We start from the raw sequence: 18,122 nt of genomic DNA, 5'->3' as shown, positions 1-18,122 counted from the left end.
TTTATTTTCCCAGTGTTTTAACATATTTTATTTTTCTTTATTTTTAACCATTTTATTTGTCCAGTGCTTTAACATATTATTTATTTTTTTTATTTTTAACTGTTTTATTTTTCCAGTGCTTTAACATATTTTTAAAGACATTTTTAAATTTTTTTTATTTTTAATTGTTTTATTTTTCCATTGTTTTAACATATTTGTATTTTTTTAACTGTTTTATCTTCCCAGTGTTTTAACATATTTTTAAAGATATTTTTTACAATTCTTTTATTTTTTACTGTTTTATTTTCCCAGTGTTTTAACATAATTCATTTTTCTTTATTTTTAACTGTTTTATTGTCCCGGTGTTTTAACATATTTTATTTTTTCTTTATTTTTAACCGTTTTATTTTTCCGGTGGGCAGAGCAGCCGTGGATCTCCAGACAGAAATTCTTGGGCTGTTTTGGTCGTTATGTAACCCAAACCGTCGCCTCTCCTCCCCGGCGACCTCCCCCCTCCTCCCCCGTATCACATCCCTCCATCTTTATATAGAAATCAATACCCTCTTAATCCGCCCTCCCCCTCCGTCTCCCCCACAACTGTCTCATTCTCACCCCTGCATCACCTCCTCCTCCTCCCCCACCTGTCCATCTACACCTCCTGCCTCACCCTCCTCACCCGCCTCCCCCATCCCTCTTCCTGCTGTCATCGTGTCTGGACTCGCCCGCCTCACATTTCACTCTTCACACCACAAAGGCACACAACAGACCACTTTTATTTATCTACACAAAAACAAGCTCCGTTTCCGTCTCTTCTGAGGTTAAATGTGCCGAAACAGGAAATTTAGTTTGGGTTTTTCCTCTAAACGACAGAATAAAGTAAGATTTATTCCAGATTTCACCTGTTTTCGAAGCAGTTTTACATCATTTACATCTTCAAGACACCAGCAACCAATATTTATCTGCAATAATTGTGTAAAATCAAAGCGTACATGACCAGTTTTGGCAGCTATTTTAAAATGTCTACAGAAATATTGTGCATGACTGGAATTATTGGAAAATTTAAGACCTGTGACAAGTAAAAAAGGACATTTTAAGACTATGATGCATTTTCTTGATTTTTTTTTACCCCCTTTTATTCAGTGTAAAAAATGTCAGAAAACAGTGAGAAAAGTTTTCCAGACTCCAGTTTTAACTTCAAATGTGTGATTTAAATCCAAACATAACAGAATAAATTATCAGGACGTATTAATTAGTTAAAGCAATATTCCTTTCAGATTTTGTCTGTTTTTGAAGTAGTTTAACAGCAACATCTTTCAGGTTTAAACCAAATCTGATGCTCATTAAGACACCAGTAATGGAAAATTAACAGCATTTCTAATATTTATCTGCAATAATTGTGGAAAATCAAAGCTTACAGAAAGTCTTAAACAGAAATAATATGCATGACTGGAAATACCGTAAAATCTATAAGTAAAAAAAGGGATATTTTAAGACTATGGTGCATTTTCTTTATTCTCCCTTTTAATTCGTAGTAAAAAAAAGTCAGAAAAAAGTGAGAAACGTTTTCCAGATTCCAAAGTTTTAACTTTAAATGTGTGATTTAGTCCAAACATAACAGGATAAATCATTGTTTTGTTAAGTAATATTTTCTCCAGATTCAGCCTGTTTTTGAAGCTGGTTTACATCAAATCTGACACTCTTTAAGACACCAGTTACAGAATTTTGCCAGCATTTCTAATATTTATCTGCAATAATTGTGTAAAATCAAAGCTTACATGACTAATTTTGGCCGTTTTTAATCACAGTTTGCTTAAAATTTCTCATCGGAAAGCAGAAATGTTGTGCATGACTGGAATTATCATCAACTTTATGTCCTTATACCAATAAAAAAAGACATATTTTAAGGCTTTATGATGGCATTTTGTTGATTTTTCTAAAGTATTTTGGTGTCAAACAGCTCCAAGTTGGAATTATTTTCATTATTCATTAATCTACCGGTTATTTTAGTGATACGTTGATGGATTATTGTCTAAAAAGTGTCAGAAAACTGTGAAAAACATCCAAAGTTTTCCAGACTTTTAGGTGTTAACTTCAAGCATATTGGTAACATGGTTGACGGCTGCATGTAATAGTGGTTTTCTAGTCTATTTCTTCAAATTTTTACATAAAACTCATTAAAAGTTTGTTAAAACAGCAGCAGATGGATGTTATTGTTGATAAAATTATCTGTTAATTGACTTTGTTTCAGTTTGTGTCGATATTCGGCTACGACATCGAACAATCTCGAAGACGAAATGCGATAGAATGAGTAAAGAAACAGGAAGAGTCCAGAAAAACACTTTAAACCGAAGAAGAAAACGAGTCAAATTGCTGCTAGAGATCAAATGCCAACATTAAAAGGCAAAGTTGGAGAACACACACACACACACACACACACACACACACACACACACACACACACACACACACACACACACACACACACACACACACACACACACACACACACACACACACACACTAAAACACACACTCATGAACACACACTCCCCTCCCCCACATCTGCTGGCGATGCAGGAGCTCACGGATGGTCGTCCTTAATTAGCCACACCGCTCTCATATTCCTGATTAAACCACTGTGTGTGTGTGTGTGTGTGTGTGTGTGTGTGTGTGTGTGTGTGTGTGTGTGTGTGTGTGTGTGTGTGTGTGTGTGTGTGTGTGTGAGTGATGGAAGGTTATCAGTGCATCCTTAATTGGGAAAAACACTTGAGTGATTAACGGGAGGAAGAGGGGCGAGCGAGCTTGAGAACGAGTGCATCTGATAGAGAGAAGTTTCTGACGGAGCAGGTCGTTGTTGATGTTGTTGTTGTTCTGAATCCTGAAGGTTCTGATCCAAAACAGTCTGAGAACGTTTCTGCAACACGACTGACCTTCACCACCAGAACTACTTCCAGAAACACCAGGTGTGCTGCTGCCTGTGTGGACCAGTCTGAGTTGGTTTGTTCCAGTCTGGGTCAGTTGGTTTGTTCCGCTTTAATCAGTCAGTTGGTTTGTTTTAGTCTGGGTCAGTTGGTTTATTCTAGATTAGTTGGTCTGTTGCAGTTTGGGTCAGTTGGTTTGTTCCAGTTTGGGTCAGTTGGTTTGTTCCACTTCAAGTAAGTTGGTTTGCTCCACTTCAGGTCAGTTATTTTTTTTCAGACTGGGTCAATTGGTTTGTTCCAGATCAGTTAGCATGTCCCAGTCTGGGTCAGTTGATTTGTTCCAGATCAGTTTTTTTGTTCCTGATCAGGTGGTACGTTCTGGGTCAGTTGTTCTGGTCCAGTCTGGATCAGTTGGTTTATTCCAAGTCAGTTGGTTTATTCCAGATCAGTTGCTTTATTCCAGATCAGTTGGTTTATTCCAGACCAGTTGGTATGTTCCAGTCTGGATCAGTTGGTTTCTTTTAGTCTGGGTCAGTTGGTTTATTCTAGATTAGTTGGTACGTTCCAGTCTGGATCAGTTGGTTTCTTCCAGATCAGTTGGTTTTATTCCAGATCACTTGGTTTATTCCAGATCAGTTGGTACGTTCCAGTCTGGATCTGGTCTCCTACAGGAAGCAGCAGCAGCTGATGCTGGACGTGATCAGGAGGATCAGCGATCAGTGATCAATAACTTTCCTCTCACGCTGATCGTGAAGGGGGCAGGGCCTTCTGACAGGAGGACATGCGTGTGCGTTTCCATACGTGTGCTGCTTGCTGGTCCTTCATCCCGGCGTGCAACTGTAAGTAGAGCGTGTGCAGATTAACAAGGTGATTTGCCCTGAGGGGGTGAGTTGCATGCTGGGAAGGGGGCTCCCAAAGTTCCCATGATGTCCTGGTGCGCTCCTCCCTGCCTGGGGGTGGGGTGGGGGGTCTCCAGCTGGGCGCCGCTGGGCGTCGACACCGAGACGCTAACGAAGCTGCAGGCGGTGATGTAATCACATCAATCCAATTAGGAGTCGCCAGGAAGTGGGAACCAGCCGATGGAGGTTTAATCGACCAATGAGATGAGGGCGAGGACGGTAACCCGACACCGAGGTCTGGTGATGCGTTCGGGGACAGAAATAATCTGCTGTGAACAATATTCTGGTCTCTGCATGTTTACTGGGGATGAAGAGGTTTAATTTCTACTCACTGTGGCTCATTTTACACCATAATACAAACCCTGAACATCCATGGGAACAGAACAACCATGTTTTCTTGTTGTTTTTATTTCTATTAAGAATTGTCTAATTTCACTACAGATCTTCATACATTTAGAGTATTTTTTTATTCTTTGGGTCATTATTTAACATCAGTCACTGTTTAATGTGTAATATCTTAGGTTTTGTCACTTTCAAATAAATTTCTAAGAACGTCTGTTTAGAGAAAATCTTTAACTATAAAATTTAAATTTAAAAAAATATATATTTTTATTCGTATTTTATGGGAACTTTAAAGAGATTATTTTTTATATTAATCATGTTTATGCCACATTTTTGCCACAAGTTTGTTCGTATTTAAAAGTGCTTTTAATGCACCTGGTTTAAACTGATTTTTTTTTAGACTTTTGCAATTTCTGCAAATTTATTTTAATATTCTGTCATTTTTAACATATTTTCTGTTACCTGATTTTCATTTTTTAAAATTTTAGTTTTCTTTTTACTGCATTTTTTTTCTGGCAGAAGGATAACAGATTTAAAGATTCCAATAATAATAACAAAAATTATCATAATTTGTATTTTATATAATAATAATAATAATAATAATAATAATAATAATAATAATAATAATAATAATAATAATAATAATAATAATAATAATTATTATTATTATTATTATTATTATTTTATTATCATTCTTATTTTATTATTATTAGTAGTAGTATTTTTATTTTACAGTTTCTAAATGCTAGAGCATTCTATCATTTTTAATTTATAGTTTCTGACTGACTTGCTGACAGATTTTCACACTTTTTTGCTAAAATTTTAATATTTTTTCTCGCACCACTTACTGCTGGAAAAGCACAGATTTATAATGTACCATTTCGTAATATTTTTTTCCTGGTAGTAGGGGTGACGTATTTTTTCTTTTTTTCTTTTGCACAGCTTTTTAAAGTACAATTTTCAACATATTTTTTGGCACTCTTGCCGCCACACTGTCCTGTTGTTGTACTTTTACAAGGTAAATAAAACTGGCTTTTCTGCTCTTAGTTTTTTCATTTAATTATCTTTTTACTCAGCTTTGTAATTGTTAATCAAATGTCACAGGCAGAAATTGGTCTGAGCTGAACGAAAACCTGTGAAAACGCCTTTCCGGGGTTTTAATGAATCATTTCAGGAGTCTTTATTTACATGAGATGTTTTTCAGGCTGCATTAGTTCTGATAAAGAAACCTGATGAGGACTCGGTGGGTCCTAAACCGGACTTCGGGGATCTGCTGGATGGATGTGGACTCACCGGGCCACTGAACATTTCTCCCTGGATCACATCAAGCCTGAAGCCGCCCTGAGGACCCTGCAGGCAGCTCCAGGGTCTAATGGAGACCCCAGGACTGATGGAGGACCGATGGAGGTTCAATCCTGAGCTGCTGCTGAGGACGGTTTCTGGAAATGGACGTTAGTCATCCTTCTGTTTTCATTCTAGTAAACACAACTCTAAAAACAGGACTCACTCTTGACCTCAGGCCTCGCTCCAAATTCCAAATCTGCCAGAGAAGTTTCCACATTCTTTGTTCCAGTTAAAGCGCCGACAGTAAAACAGTCCGTTTAAAATCCAGAAGCTTCACACGGTTAGATCTGCAGGAAAACATCCCCCGACTGGAAATAAATCACGTTCTACAGATCATTTCACTGGGTAACGTACCAGAGCTGCAAAGATTAATCACATAACAAATCAATCACTGACTGCTTTGATTATCAGTCAATCAGTTTGAGTCATTTTTAAAGACAAAAACAATCAAGCAGCTTCTCAAATGTGAATATTTTCTGGTTTCTTTCCTCCTCTGTGACAATGAACTCAATATTTTTGGACAAAACCAGACATTTGATCCACATTTTCCAACATTTTCTGACATTTTAGAGCCTAAACAGCTCATTGAGTAATCCAGAATGACAACAATATATAGTTGCAGCCCTAAAATGTACATTTTTTTTTTTTTTTTTAATGGATAATTTGACCTCTTTGGGGTTACAGTTATTTATGAAACCCTCCAAGAGCCACAACAAGGTGATTTTTAGATCCAAAACTCTGGAAATCATTGGTTAAATCTTAATACTGTGTCTTTTTTTTGTGGGGTTTATGTAAAATGTTGCTGTGTTGAAAAATAAAGATTCATTAATTGGAAAACTTGTGTAAAATACATCTAACAGACTTCTAAAATGTGACCAGGGACACCAAAAAGTCAGATTCTAGGGGCAAATCATTGGTTTAATCTCCAATAATGTGAGTTTTTTGTGAAATATTAACTCCAGTGCTTCAGAAATGCGTAGTTATAAAGAATATAGAGGCATAAATCTAATATTATTATTGTAAATTACAACTCATTGGTACTTCCTGCAGCCAAAAACACCGGTTTAATCCCTTATATCTTGATCTCAGTACAGTAATATCCAGGTTTTCTTGGTTCTGGTGTGTTAATATTGAGATTTGAGATGTCTTAGTTTGTTAAAATTCAGGTTTTTGATGTTTTTAAGCTTTATAACCAGGTTTTTGACAAATTAGTGTGGTAATATCCAAGTTTTTGACATACTGATGTGTTTATATCCAGGTTTTTGACATCTCAGTACGGTAATATGCAGGTTTTCTTGGTTTTGGTGTCTTAATATCAAGGATTTTGACACTTCTGTTTGTTAAAATTCAGGTTTTTGATGTTTTGAAGCTTTATATCCGGGTTTTTTTTTTTTTTTTGACAAATTAGTGTGGTAACATCCAGGTTCTTGACGTATTGTTGCATTCATTTCCAGGGTTTTGACACTTTGGTTTCTTAAAATTAAGGTTTTTGATTGTTTTGAAGTGTTAATTTCCAGGTTTTGGACATTTTGTTTTTTTAAGATCCAGGCACTTCAGTGTCTGATATCAGGGTTTGTGACGCTTAGGTTTCTCAGTAGCTTGATTTTTAAAAATATTTTCATGCAATAATATGCTTATTTTTGATATTTGGGTGTGATAATACACTGTTTTTTCATGTTGTAATGCATTCATATCAGTAAGTGGAGTTTAGATTTAGATAATTTGGTGAATTTGTCTCATGTTTGACTGGTTGTTGCCTTCTGGGGACAAATAAAAACCTCATGATGTTAAATATTTTGGGCGAAATCGGGTTTAAGTTTGCAGCGGGGTTAGTTCAGGTCCACGGTAAATAAATGTAACGTCCTCTGAAGTGATGAAAACGCCGCTGTGAATAATTCAGTCCGAACATCGGGCCACCTGCTGCAGCCGCCGTCCAACATCTATATTTTACAACCACAAACACACAAACTCAGCCCAAATTCACACTGAAGGCACGACACCGACATCACAACGAATTCAGTTCTGCTCTTTGAAAAGAAAACGTCGGTCGTCTCCAAACTGCAATCCATCGGGACACAAAATCAATATCAACAAGTTGGTAAAATATCGCAAAAATACTCATGTTTTCACCACAAAATGTTAAATTTAAATCCTCCAGTTCTTCCTGTTTCAGTCAATCAGGTAAAACAAACAGAACAGAATTCAGTTAATCAGATTGATGCTGTTCCTACAAGACGTGTGGAATCTGAAACACTGCATCAGTCCATGTACGAGCTGTGAAAACGGTGTAGTTATTTAAAATGAATAAAGAAATAAATGGCTAAAGTGACACCATTTATCAGCCAGAATGCATTGGATTTCCAACTTTCCAACGGTCTTTGAACTACTCGTCTCTGAGGTGATGTTCTATTAGAAAACTAAACCAGATCTGACCTTAAAACTGTGATATGTCACTAAAATCACTTCATTCTACGTGCAGCATTTTTAAAATCGTCAGAAATAATAAATAATGATAATAATAATAATAATAATAATAATAATAATAATAATAATAATAATAATAATAATAATAATTTTAAAAAAAAACCTGAGCTCCCCGGGCAAATGTAGTGTGAACTGCAGGAAGTGCTTGAGCAAGAAGAAGAAGAAGAAGATGAGGAAGAAGAAGAACAAGAACGGGAAGAAGAAGATGTAGAAGCAGAAAAAGAAGAACAGGAAAAAGAAGAAGAACAGGAAGAGGAAGAACAGGAAGAAGAAGAAGAGTAGGAGGAGAAAGAAGAAGAAAAGGGAGAAGAAGAAGAAGAGGAAGAAGAACAAGAACAAGAACAGGAAGAACAAGAAGAGGTAGAAGTTTTAAAAGAAGAACAGGAAGAAGAAGAAGATGTAGAAGTAAAAAAAGAACAGGAAGAAGAAGAAGAAGAGGAGGAAGAACAGGAAGAAGAAGAGGAAGAAGAGGAAGAAGATGAGTAGGAGGAGAAGGAAGAAGAAAAGGGAGAAGAAGTTGAAGAAGAAGTAGTAGAAGAAGAAGTAGAAGAAGAAGAAGTAGTAGAAGAAGAAGATGAGGATGAACAGGATGCCGAAGAAAAAGAAGATGATGTTCTCATGTTTCCATCCATAAACTCTGGATCCTACATTTCCCATAATGCAGCGTCTAGCATGTTTACATTTGTGTTGCCTGTTGAACAAACATGAAGATCAGGTTTTAAAGATGGTTTTAAAAATATTTTACCAAAATAAAGTTCCCACAATCATCTGGGCCCACGTTTCCCGTGATTGCCCCGACACGTCCATTAGACTCCATTAACACGCTGTCTGCTTGTCGACATCCAACAGAAACCTGAATTCCCGTCGCGGCTCGAACCCACCTTTACCCAGAATCCCCTGCGGCAGCCTCCGGGCCTTCCTCCCCCTTTGACCGGCTCTTCCTCCCCCGTCTTCCTCACCCCTCCGTCTCTCGCTCTCCTTTCAATTTTAGCCTCGCCTGCTCAGTAATGTCCTGCTTTTATTGTAAATCTATACTCTTAATCTGGCCGGCTCCGATGGGCCTCGCTCGGCCGATCAATATGCCACGATTGCTGGGAAGGGTCCGCCGGGGCAGATAACCACCACCACCCACCCCCTGTGGAGTCCACCTCCTCCACCAACCGGGCCCCACTCAGAGCTCCACACATACCTAACCAGGAATATTTCAGCTGAACCTCCTCCAGAGCCCAGGAGCCTTTTAACGCTCAACGCAGACTGAAGAACCGTGAGACGTCATGAACCTCGGCGGTCACTTCAAGTTCAGACGTCTTCGTTTTCTGATTTAACTCCATTCTGCCAGCTTCTCCCTGGTTCAGGTCAATAATGGCGTCTTAAGATCCAAGTTTCTGACATTTTAGTGTGTTAATATCCAGGTTTTCTTGGTTTTGGCATCTTAGAATCCAGGTTTTTGACATTTTAGTGCCTTAATATCCAGGTTGTCTTGGTTTTGGCATCTTAATGTCGAAGATTTTGATATGTTGGTTTGCTAAAATTCAGGTTTTTGATGTTCCGAAGAGTTAATATCCAGGTTTCTAACATTTGAGTGTGGTAATATCCAGGTTTTCTTGATTTTAGTGTCTTAATATTCAGGTTTTTGATGTTTTGAAGTGTTAATATCTGGGGTTTTCTTGGTTTTGGTGTGTTAATATCCAGGTTTTTGACATACTGGTACGGTAATATCCAGGTTTTCTTGGTTTTGGCATCTTAATGTCAAGGTTTGTGACATGTTGGTTTGCTAAAATTCAGGTTTTTGATATTTTAAAGTGTGAATGTCCAGGTTTTTAACATTTTCATGCCTTAATATCCAGGTTTTCTTGGTTTTGCTGTCATAACATTCAGGTTTTGGACATTTTGGTTTGTTAAAATCCAGGGTTTTGATGGTTTGACGCGTTAATATCCAGGTCTGGGCACTTCAGTGTGTGATATCAGGTATTTTTTATGCTTAAGTTTCTTCAATACCTAGGTATTTTTAACGTTTTGTTGTAGTGCATTAACATCCCAATCTTAGACGATCAGGTGAGTTAACATTCAGGTTTTAAATACTCTACTGTCATTAATGTTTTTGGAAGCTTTGTTAACGTCTTAATGTCCAGGTTTTTGAAGTATTGGTGTCTAATTTACTTTTTTTTTCTTAATTTCCAGGTGTAAAGTTCTATCTATCACAAGTTCTAAATGTGTCTCATCTTGTAGGTATATAATTACATGATCAGATGAAGAAAAGCAAAGCAATGAGCCGGCTGCATTACAGACCTTGAAACGGTGCACTTAAAGTGGAGATACTTGTGCACTTGTAAGAACAAAGAAATAAGAGGCAGAAATGGAGGTGGTAGGAAGGTGAAGTTTATCTAAAATCCTGCTGTTTCCTCCTGAACCTTCTCTTTAAATCAAACCTTTCTCTCTTCCAGCTCTGCAGTGTCGCTGGCATTTCAGCTCCCACGAGACGATAAAGCATCTTAACTGCGAGACGAAGATGCTGTGCAGGAGTTTCTCTGTGCAAATGATGATTAATCCTCAAAATAACCGGCCAACGGATGAAATAAAAGCACTCGTCCGTTTAGAAAAAAGACCAAAATCCTGCACTCGTCTTGAGCCTTCGCAGCCTTGATTTTCTCCTAAATTTACCCTTAATTTGGTCCAGGTGGCAGCTCAGTGTTTACCTGCCTCAGAGACAGAGGGGGCTGATGGGAAATGTAGTTTTTAACCATGTGAGGAAAATTAACATTAAAGGAGATTTAAAAAAAAAAAAAAAAAAAAAAAAACAACCTGGAGGTGTGGAAACAATCAGTCACACCAACATCCAGACAATCAGCTCCATATTTACCACATTTTTAAAACTAGGAAATTGTCTTCTAATGTAGATTAAAAAAATTTTTTTTACTGATTTTATCCACTGATGCAAACACTTTTGTGGTGGAAATTTCTGCACTTACAGAAGATATATTTTATTTAATTGTTAATTTATTTTTCTGCAAATTGTACATATATATAATATTTATATAATCTACACACATTATATATATAGTGTATTCGCAGTATTTAACTTTAACTGTTTCATCTACTATATTATCTATCTTTTAATGTCAACATTTAAAAGAAATCGTTTGAAAATTCATATATTTATCATTACTAGTTTAAAAAAAATGTGTAAAATAGATGAAGACAGAAATAAATAAATAACAATAACATTAAACTCGAATTGGATGGTTTCCTCTTTTGCACATAGAAATGATTTGTAACTATTATATCTCATTTTGTTTTTATCTTATTTTCATTATTATTATTTCTTTTTTTATCTTATGTCATTTCTTTGTTTCAGTTGTGAAGGGAGTTCGCAAAATAAGAATTCCATCACTCAGGGTAACCACTGCGCTTTCTACTGTGTGTATAACAATAAAGTTCTTGAATATTTGTGACAAAAGTTTACACTTTCATTAAAAAGTAAAGTTTGTTTATTCACAGTTACAAGTTCACATGTTATTTTTTAGAGATGTAGATTTATGGTCTATTTCTGAATTTCTATTGATATTTTCATGTATTTTCTGTAAAATTTCACTACTTGTTGACATTAATAAATGTGAATTTAACAGGTTCCTCTTTTAGTTTAAAAACAAAATATGTATGAAATTAGTTTTCATGTCAGAGATTTTAAATTTTCTTAAAAAAATTAAGTCTATGGTTATTAAATGTGGAAAACATCTGTTAGAATGTTTAATTTACATGCAAGTTTATGCTACACGTGTATATTTTTACTTATTTTGGAATTTTACTGATATTTTCATGTATTTTCTGTAAAATTTCATGACTAGTGTCAAATTTTACAAATATATTTACGTTATTAAACATGAATTCACCAGTTTCCACTAAAACTGACATTTTTTTGGTTGTCAAAAGTGGAAATATGTTAGAGTATTTAGTTTAGATGTAATTTTATACTACACACGTGTACATTTTTATTTTTGTAATTTTACTGATATTTTCATGTATTTTCTGTAAAATTTAACTACTTGTGTCTAATTTAACAAATATATTCACACTATTAAATGTGAATTTAACAGTTTCCTGTGAAATTAATATTATTTTTTTGGTTATTAAATGTGGAAAATATGTTAGAATGTTTAGTTTACATGTAATTTTACGCTACACACGTACATTTTTACAGTTTTGTTGTAAATTTACTGATATTTTCATGTATTTTCTATAAAACTCCAGATTATTCCAGTCTCCAGCTGTATCTGAGTGAGTTGTGGAAGCTTCTTCTGCTGGATGTGGAGGTGGTCCTTCCTCCTCCATCCTCCATCCTCCATCTCCTGGTCCTGGAGGGAGGAGTGTGCTGAGGGGGTCGTGACCTCCATGTAAGGCTGGGCCGTTACAGCAGGAGGTGATGGTCAGGCGGGGGGTGGCGGCGCTGAAGAGGTGCGCTCTGGGTAATTAGAGCCGGGCCTCCTCGTACATTTTGACACTCTGCGGCAATTTATTGCCCCACTCGGGCAACTTGGCCACCCATCTAATTGCAATATTAGCGCGTAATAACGGCGGAGCTGCTGCGATCCGTCAGCGCTGCGTTCTGCTGCCTCGGCAGGATTTCAGCCATTAACCGGCAAACGGAGGAAACAAAGCGACCTCTGAGAGGAGCGACGGCCGCATTTATATTCAGCCTCAGCCAACGGCCAGGCGGAGGGTCGCAGCGTCGCATTTATCAGCTTATCTGCTGCAAGAGGAACGTGAAGAAACCTCAATGTGTAACTCAGAGGTCAGAGGTCAGAGCAGAAACTGGCCTTTGTATGTTAACGTCCAAGTTTTAAACATTTTATTACGTTAATATCCATGTTTTAAACATTTTGTTACATCAACGTCCACGTTTTCAACATTTTATTACGTTAACGTCCAAGTTTTGAAACATTTTGTTACATTAACATCCACGTTTTAAATATTTTATTACATTAACGTCCACGTTTTAAACATTTTATTACGTTAATATCCATGTTTTAAACATTTTGTTACGTCAACATCCACGTTTTAAACATTTTGTTACGTTTACGTCCAAGTTTTAAACATTTTGTTGCATTATTGTCCTATTTTTTTGATATTTTTGTGCAATAATGTTCAGATTTTTGATGTTTTTTCATACATAAATATGCTGGTTTTTCATCTTTTGGTTCATTAATATCCATATTTTTGACATTTTATTTCAATAATATGGCATTTTTTGACATTGACATATTCATATTCTAGTTTTTAAACATTTTGATTCATTATTATCTTGTTTTTTGACATTTCTGTGCAATAGTGTTGTTTGGATAGATGTTTTTGTCTGCATTAATATCCTGATTCTTGATGTTTCGGTGCATCGATATCTTGATTTTTGATGTTTTGATGAAGTAATATCCTGATTTTTGATGTTTTGGTGCACTAATATCCAGATTTTTGATGCTTGGGGCACTAATATCCTGATTTATGATGTTTTGGTACATTAATATCCTGATTTTTGATGCTTTGGTGCAATAATATTCTGATTTTTGATGCTTTGGTGCAATAATATCCTGATTTTTGATGCTTTGGTGCACTAACATCCAGATTTTTGATGCTTTGGTGCATTAATATCCTGATTTTTGATGTTTTGGTGCAATAACATCCTGATTTTAGATGTTTTTAGACTATTGTTATGGAGGAAACGTCCCAGATAATGACAGGTGATGGAGGTGTGAAGGGAAAATGAGGAGGTAAAATGACGATAAAGCAGGCGTGACGAGGTGATAAAACATGACAACCCCAAAGATCCGCTTCCACAGCAGCGGGAACGAGAAGGTGTGATTTACTCCGGCGAGACGTGAATTCTCAGCATTAAACTGCTTTACTGTAGCGACTCCGGCGACATCATTTGCATGATGGGTCACTAAAAACACACTAAACCTCTCTCCACGTTAAACCAGTGTGTGTGTTTTAGTGTATGTTGGTCGGGTCACGGTGATAAATCTGTGCTTTTCTTTACAGGCGCTAAAATGCAGAGAAACAAGCAGTAAATCAGCGGACTGACAGTGTGCGTCCATGTTGGTGTGTGTGTCCATTAATATGCCTACAATAAGAGTGTATTCCCAGGGTTAGTGGACTAGTATCGCCATCCTGTCGTGGCCTAATTAAAGCCGTCGAGCTGCTGAGAAACAACCAGAAAACACAGAATGATTTTCCAGCGGCGGAGTTTGTCGGACGTCTCTGGACACAAAACGAGGAGGTTGTGTAGCGTCGACAAATCAGAACGGAAACCAGAAGATTTGGGTTTTCTCGGTTCAGTTTTCCTTCAGTGGAGTAGAAGATCTAATTACCAGATAGAAACTACATTTATTTAGATTAAATATCGCACACGGAACGTTATTTTCATTTAAAAATAAAATGTTCAACTCCAAAACCCACCGGCACAAAGGAAGGAATGTATCGGTCAAAAAAGAATCATAAATGACACCATTTTCAGTCAGAAACTAGAAAAAAAATGGGATTTTCAACCTTTTTCAACTAAAATAATCAAATCTAAGCTCAGAATTTCTTAAAAATCACTTTATTCTAAGGGTGTCATACCAAAATGACATTTATCAGCCAGAAACTGGAAAAAACTCGGGATATCATTGGGATTTTAACCGTCATCCATCAACCGTGATTCATTAAAATTCTAATATTTTATCATAATTAATTCATCCTACAGGTCTAATGCCAAAATGACACCAAATATATATATATATATATATATATATATATATATATATATATATATATATATATACATATATATATATATACTGTGTATATATATATATATATATATATATATATATATATATATATATATATATATATACTGTATATATATATATTTTTTTTTTAATAACTATTTTTCGCATCGTAACATACGTCTCATGCAGATAATGTTTCTTTTTTTCACATTTTTTCTGCCTTTGTGGTCATTGAGCTACATTCTGTCGATTTACTCGTTTTGTGAAGAAGCTGAACATAAAAACTCTCATTAAACCTCACAAGAAGAACACAATCTGAGATTTATTATTTTCTGTTTTTATTGAGTTATTTAGTTCTTTAAACTTCCTGGATGCTGCTCATCTTCCTCACTGTTGTCTTTACCCACAATGCCCTGCTGTGATGGTGTGTGACCACACACACACACACACACACACACACACACACACACACACACCCGGCCGGAGGTGAGAGTGTGTGTTTCCTCCTATGGGTGTGTGTGTCGGTGTGTATCACCTGTGTTTTTGTGTGCTGGCGGCGGTCCAAGGCCTCTCTAACGAGCCAACATGGACGTCCTCCCCCCCGACCTCCTCTGAGGTCATCGGCTCCCACCGCCGCCACCCGGCCAATCAGAGCGGACCGCGGTGACGGACAGCCGCCGGCCGCAAGGACAGCGAGAGCGGAGGGATTAGACGGAGTTAACGAAGGACGGGATGTTTGTCTGATCGGGTTTAATATTCACGCCGAGGGACGCCGACTTTTTCCAGCATTATTATGGAATTTTTAACACTGATACGTTTATAGTCTAGTTTTTAACATTTTGGTGCATTATTATACTATTTTTAGCATTTTGTGCATTATTATCCTGTCTTCTAACATTTAGGTGCATTATTATTCTTTTTTAACATTTTGTGCACTATTATCCTGTTTTCTAACATTTAGGTGCATTATTATCTTATTTTTTAACATTTCGGTGCATTATTATCCTATTTTTAGCATTTTGTGCATTATTATCCTGTTTTCTAACATTTAGGTGCATTATTATCTTATTTTTTAACATTTTGGTGCATTATTATCTTATTTTTTAACATTTTGGTGCATTATTATCCTGTTTTCGAACATTTAGGTGCATTATTATCTTATTTTTTAACATTTTGGTGCATTATTATCTTATTTTTTAACATTTTGGTGCATTATTATCCTGCTTGTTGGACATTTCTGTGCAATAATGTTCAGATTTTTGATGTTTTCGTACAAAAATATGCAGGTTTTTCATTTTTTGGTTCAATAATATCCAATTTTTTGACATTCTGTTGCATCAGTATTGTGGTTTTTTAAAACTGATTCGTTCAAATTCTAGTTTTTAACATTTCGGTGCATTATTATAGACTAGAATAGAATAGAATAGAATATTCTTTATTGTCATTATACAATGTATAATGAGATTGCAGAGCTTCTCCTTTTCAGTGCAGGAGATCTTAAAGATAGTGCAAAAACAATCCATTTACATATATACAGTATAAATTATCTTGTTTTTGGATATTTTTGTGCTTCAGATTTTCAGATGTTTGCTTAGGTTTTTGATGTTTTGAAACATAACTATGGTGTTTTTCATGCTTTGGTTTATTAATATCCCTGTTTTTGACATTTTGTTATATTAATGTCCAAGTTTTTGACATTTTCTTGCATTATTGTATTTTTTGACATTGACATGTTAATATTGTTAAAAAATGTGTTAAAAAACTTCTCTTTTTTCCGTCACTTTACAGATTTTTGATGTTTACTCTGTAAAACCAGGGAAATTATTCTACAGATATTTATATTTGTTGTTACTTGAAAGAAAAATTCTGTACATAATAAAACATAATAATAAAACGATTAATATTAAAACAAATTTTCAAACTCATTTTACTGATTTTTGTTTTGTTAAATTTCTGAAAATATCAACCTAAAATTGAGAAATAATAATTAATTTACATATTAACCAATAAAACAGGCCAAAATGATCACTAATTTATTTCAATTGATCTTTAAATTTAATTAGACTTTTTTTTGAGAAAATCAGAAAAGAAACTAACTGAAAACCTGACAGATGTTGGAAAAACTGCACCTTAGTGTTAAAATCTTTGCAGTATTTTAATTATTTAATAATTCATTAAATACCTGAATTTATTGACACAGTTTCAGTCAACACTGTCCAGCTTTATGTTAATGAACTTTAAACCAAATGAGACAGAAGACAAGAAGATAAACTCAGAAACCAAACATGAGTTGGTGAGTTAACAAGCATCTGAGGATCCACAGATCTGCAGCTTCTAAATGTTATTGTGTTCGTGGTGTTGATTAAACATTTCACACGGCGGAGGATCGTGTCGGAAGCGAGAGGTGAGAAAGAAGTGAGACGCCAGAAAACAGGAGAGGAAGGAACAAACAAAGAATCAGGAAAGACGCCAGATGTGCAAAGGAAGCGGATCCGAGTCCAAACAGCAGAAAATCATCCAACAAAACAGAAAGAAGATGAGTTAGTTTCATTCTTGACCTTAAAGATCTGAACTCTACAATGATTCCAAAGAAATCCTAAAAGTTCTGAGCTAAATATTGTCTCCCGATTGAGCTTAATTCTCAGTAAACCTGCATCTGACAAACTAGCTAATGATGCTACAAAACAAAGCACAACATCCCATGAAAAATCTCCTCAGAACATCTGGTTCTTCATCTCCAGTAACTTCATTAATAATCAGAGTTCTACCTTCAGACTGAATGTTCTCCTTCAAGTCCATAGAGGTGGGTCCAGATTTATCACTTTTTAATGGACTTTTTCCATCATTTCTGAGCCTCAGAACTTCATCAGTCCAGCAGATAGAACCATGACATTTAGGAGGAGAAACACATCTGAGTTCTGATAAAAACTGACACTAGATCAGTTTTACATCCATCCAGGTGTCCATCTTCATCCTTTCATCCTCCAACAAACAGCCAAGAAACCACCAACAAAACACAAAAAGCCACCAAGGAAACCAACAAACGACTAAAAAAAACACGAAAAAGCCACCAAAGAAACCACCAACAAATCGCCATCCACCTCCAAAGAAATGCCAAGGAACCACTAACAAAACTCCAACAAAAGGCAAACAAACCACTAAAAGAGCACCAAAAAGCCAACAAAGAAACCACCAACAGGTGAGCTCCTACCTGTCGATGATGACGGGGTCAGAGGGCGTCTCGTTGCGATTTCCGCAGCTCTTCTTGTCGCAACACCGACTGTGGAAAAAGACGACAAATTTTTAAAAAAATATATATTTGACAGGTTTAAAAAAAATAATTTTCTTTATTTCATTTTGTTTCCAGTTTATTTAGATAACATATAATAATT

The 18,122-nt window shown here is 35.9% G+C and overlaps 1 protein-coding gene across 3 annotated transcripts in view; it reads right to left on the bottom strand.

Annotated features, from left to right (window-relative positions):
* LOC111583752 (transcription factor COE3-like) overlaps positions 1-18,122 on the bottom strand; it is a 188,745-nt gene that overhangs the window by 115,138 nt on the left and 55,485 nt on the right. For all 3 annotated transcript variants that reach the window (XM_055016818.1, XM_055016817.1, XM_055016816.1), the window contains exon 6: positions 17,942-18,010. In XM_055016818.1, coding sequence (XP_054872793.1) covers positions 17,942-18,010 — 69 coding nt within the window. The remainder of the gene's footprint in view (positions 1-17,941; positions 18,011-18,122) is intronic.

Source organism: Amphiprion ocellaris, chromosome 13, assembly GCF_022539595.1.
Source record: "Amphiprion ocellaris isolate individual 3 ecotype Okinawa chromosome 13, ASM2253959v1, whole genome shotgun sequence".
Taxonomy (NCBI): domain Eukaryota; kingdom Metazoa; phylum Chordata; class Actinopteri; family Pomacentridae; genus Amphiprion; species Amphiprion ocellaris.
The sequence above is the reverse complement of the archived record's forward strand: the minus strand, read 5'-3'. Positions and strand labels throughout refer to the sequence as shown.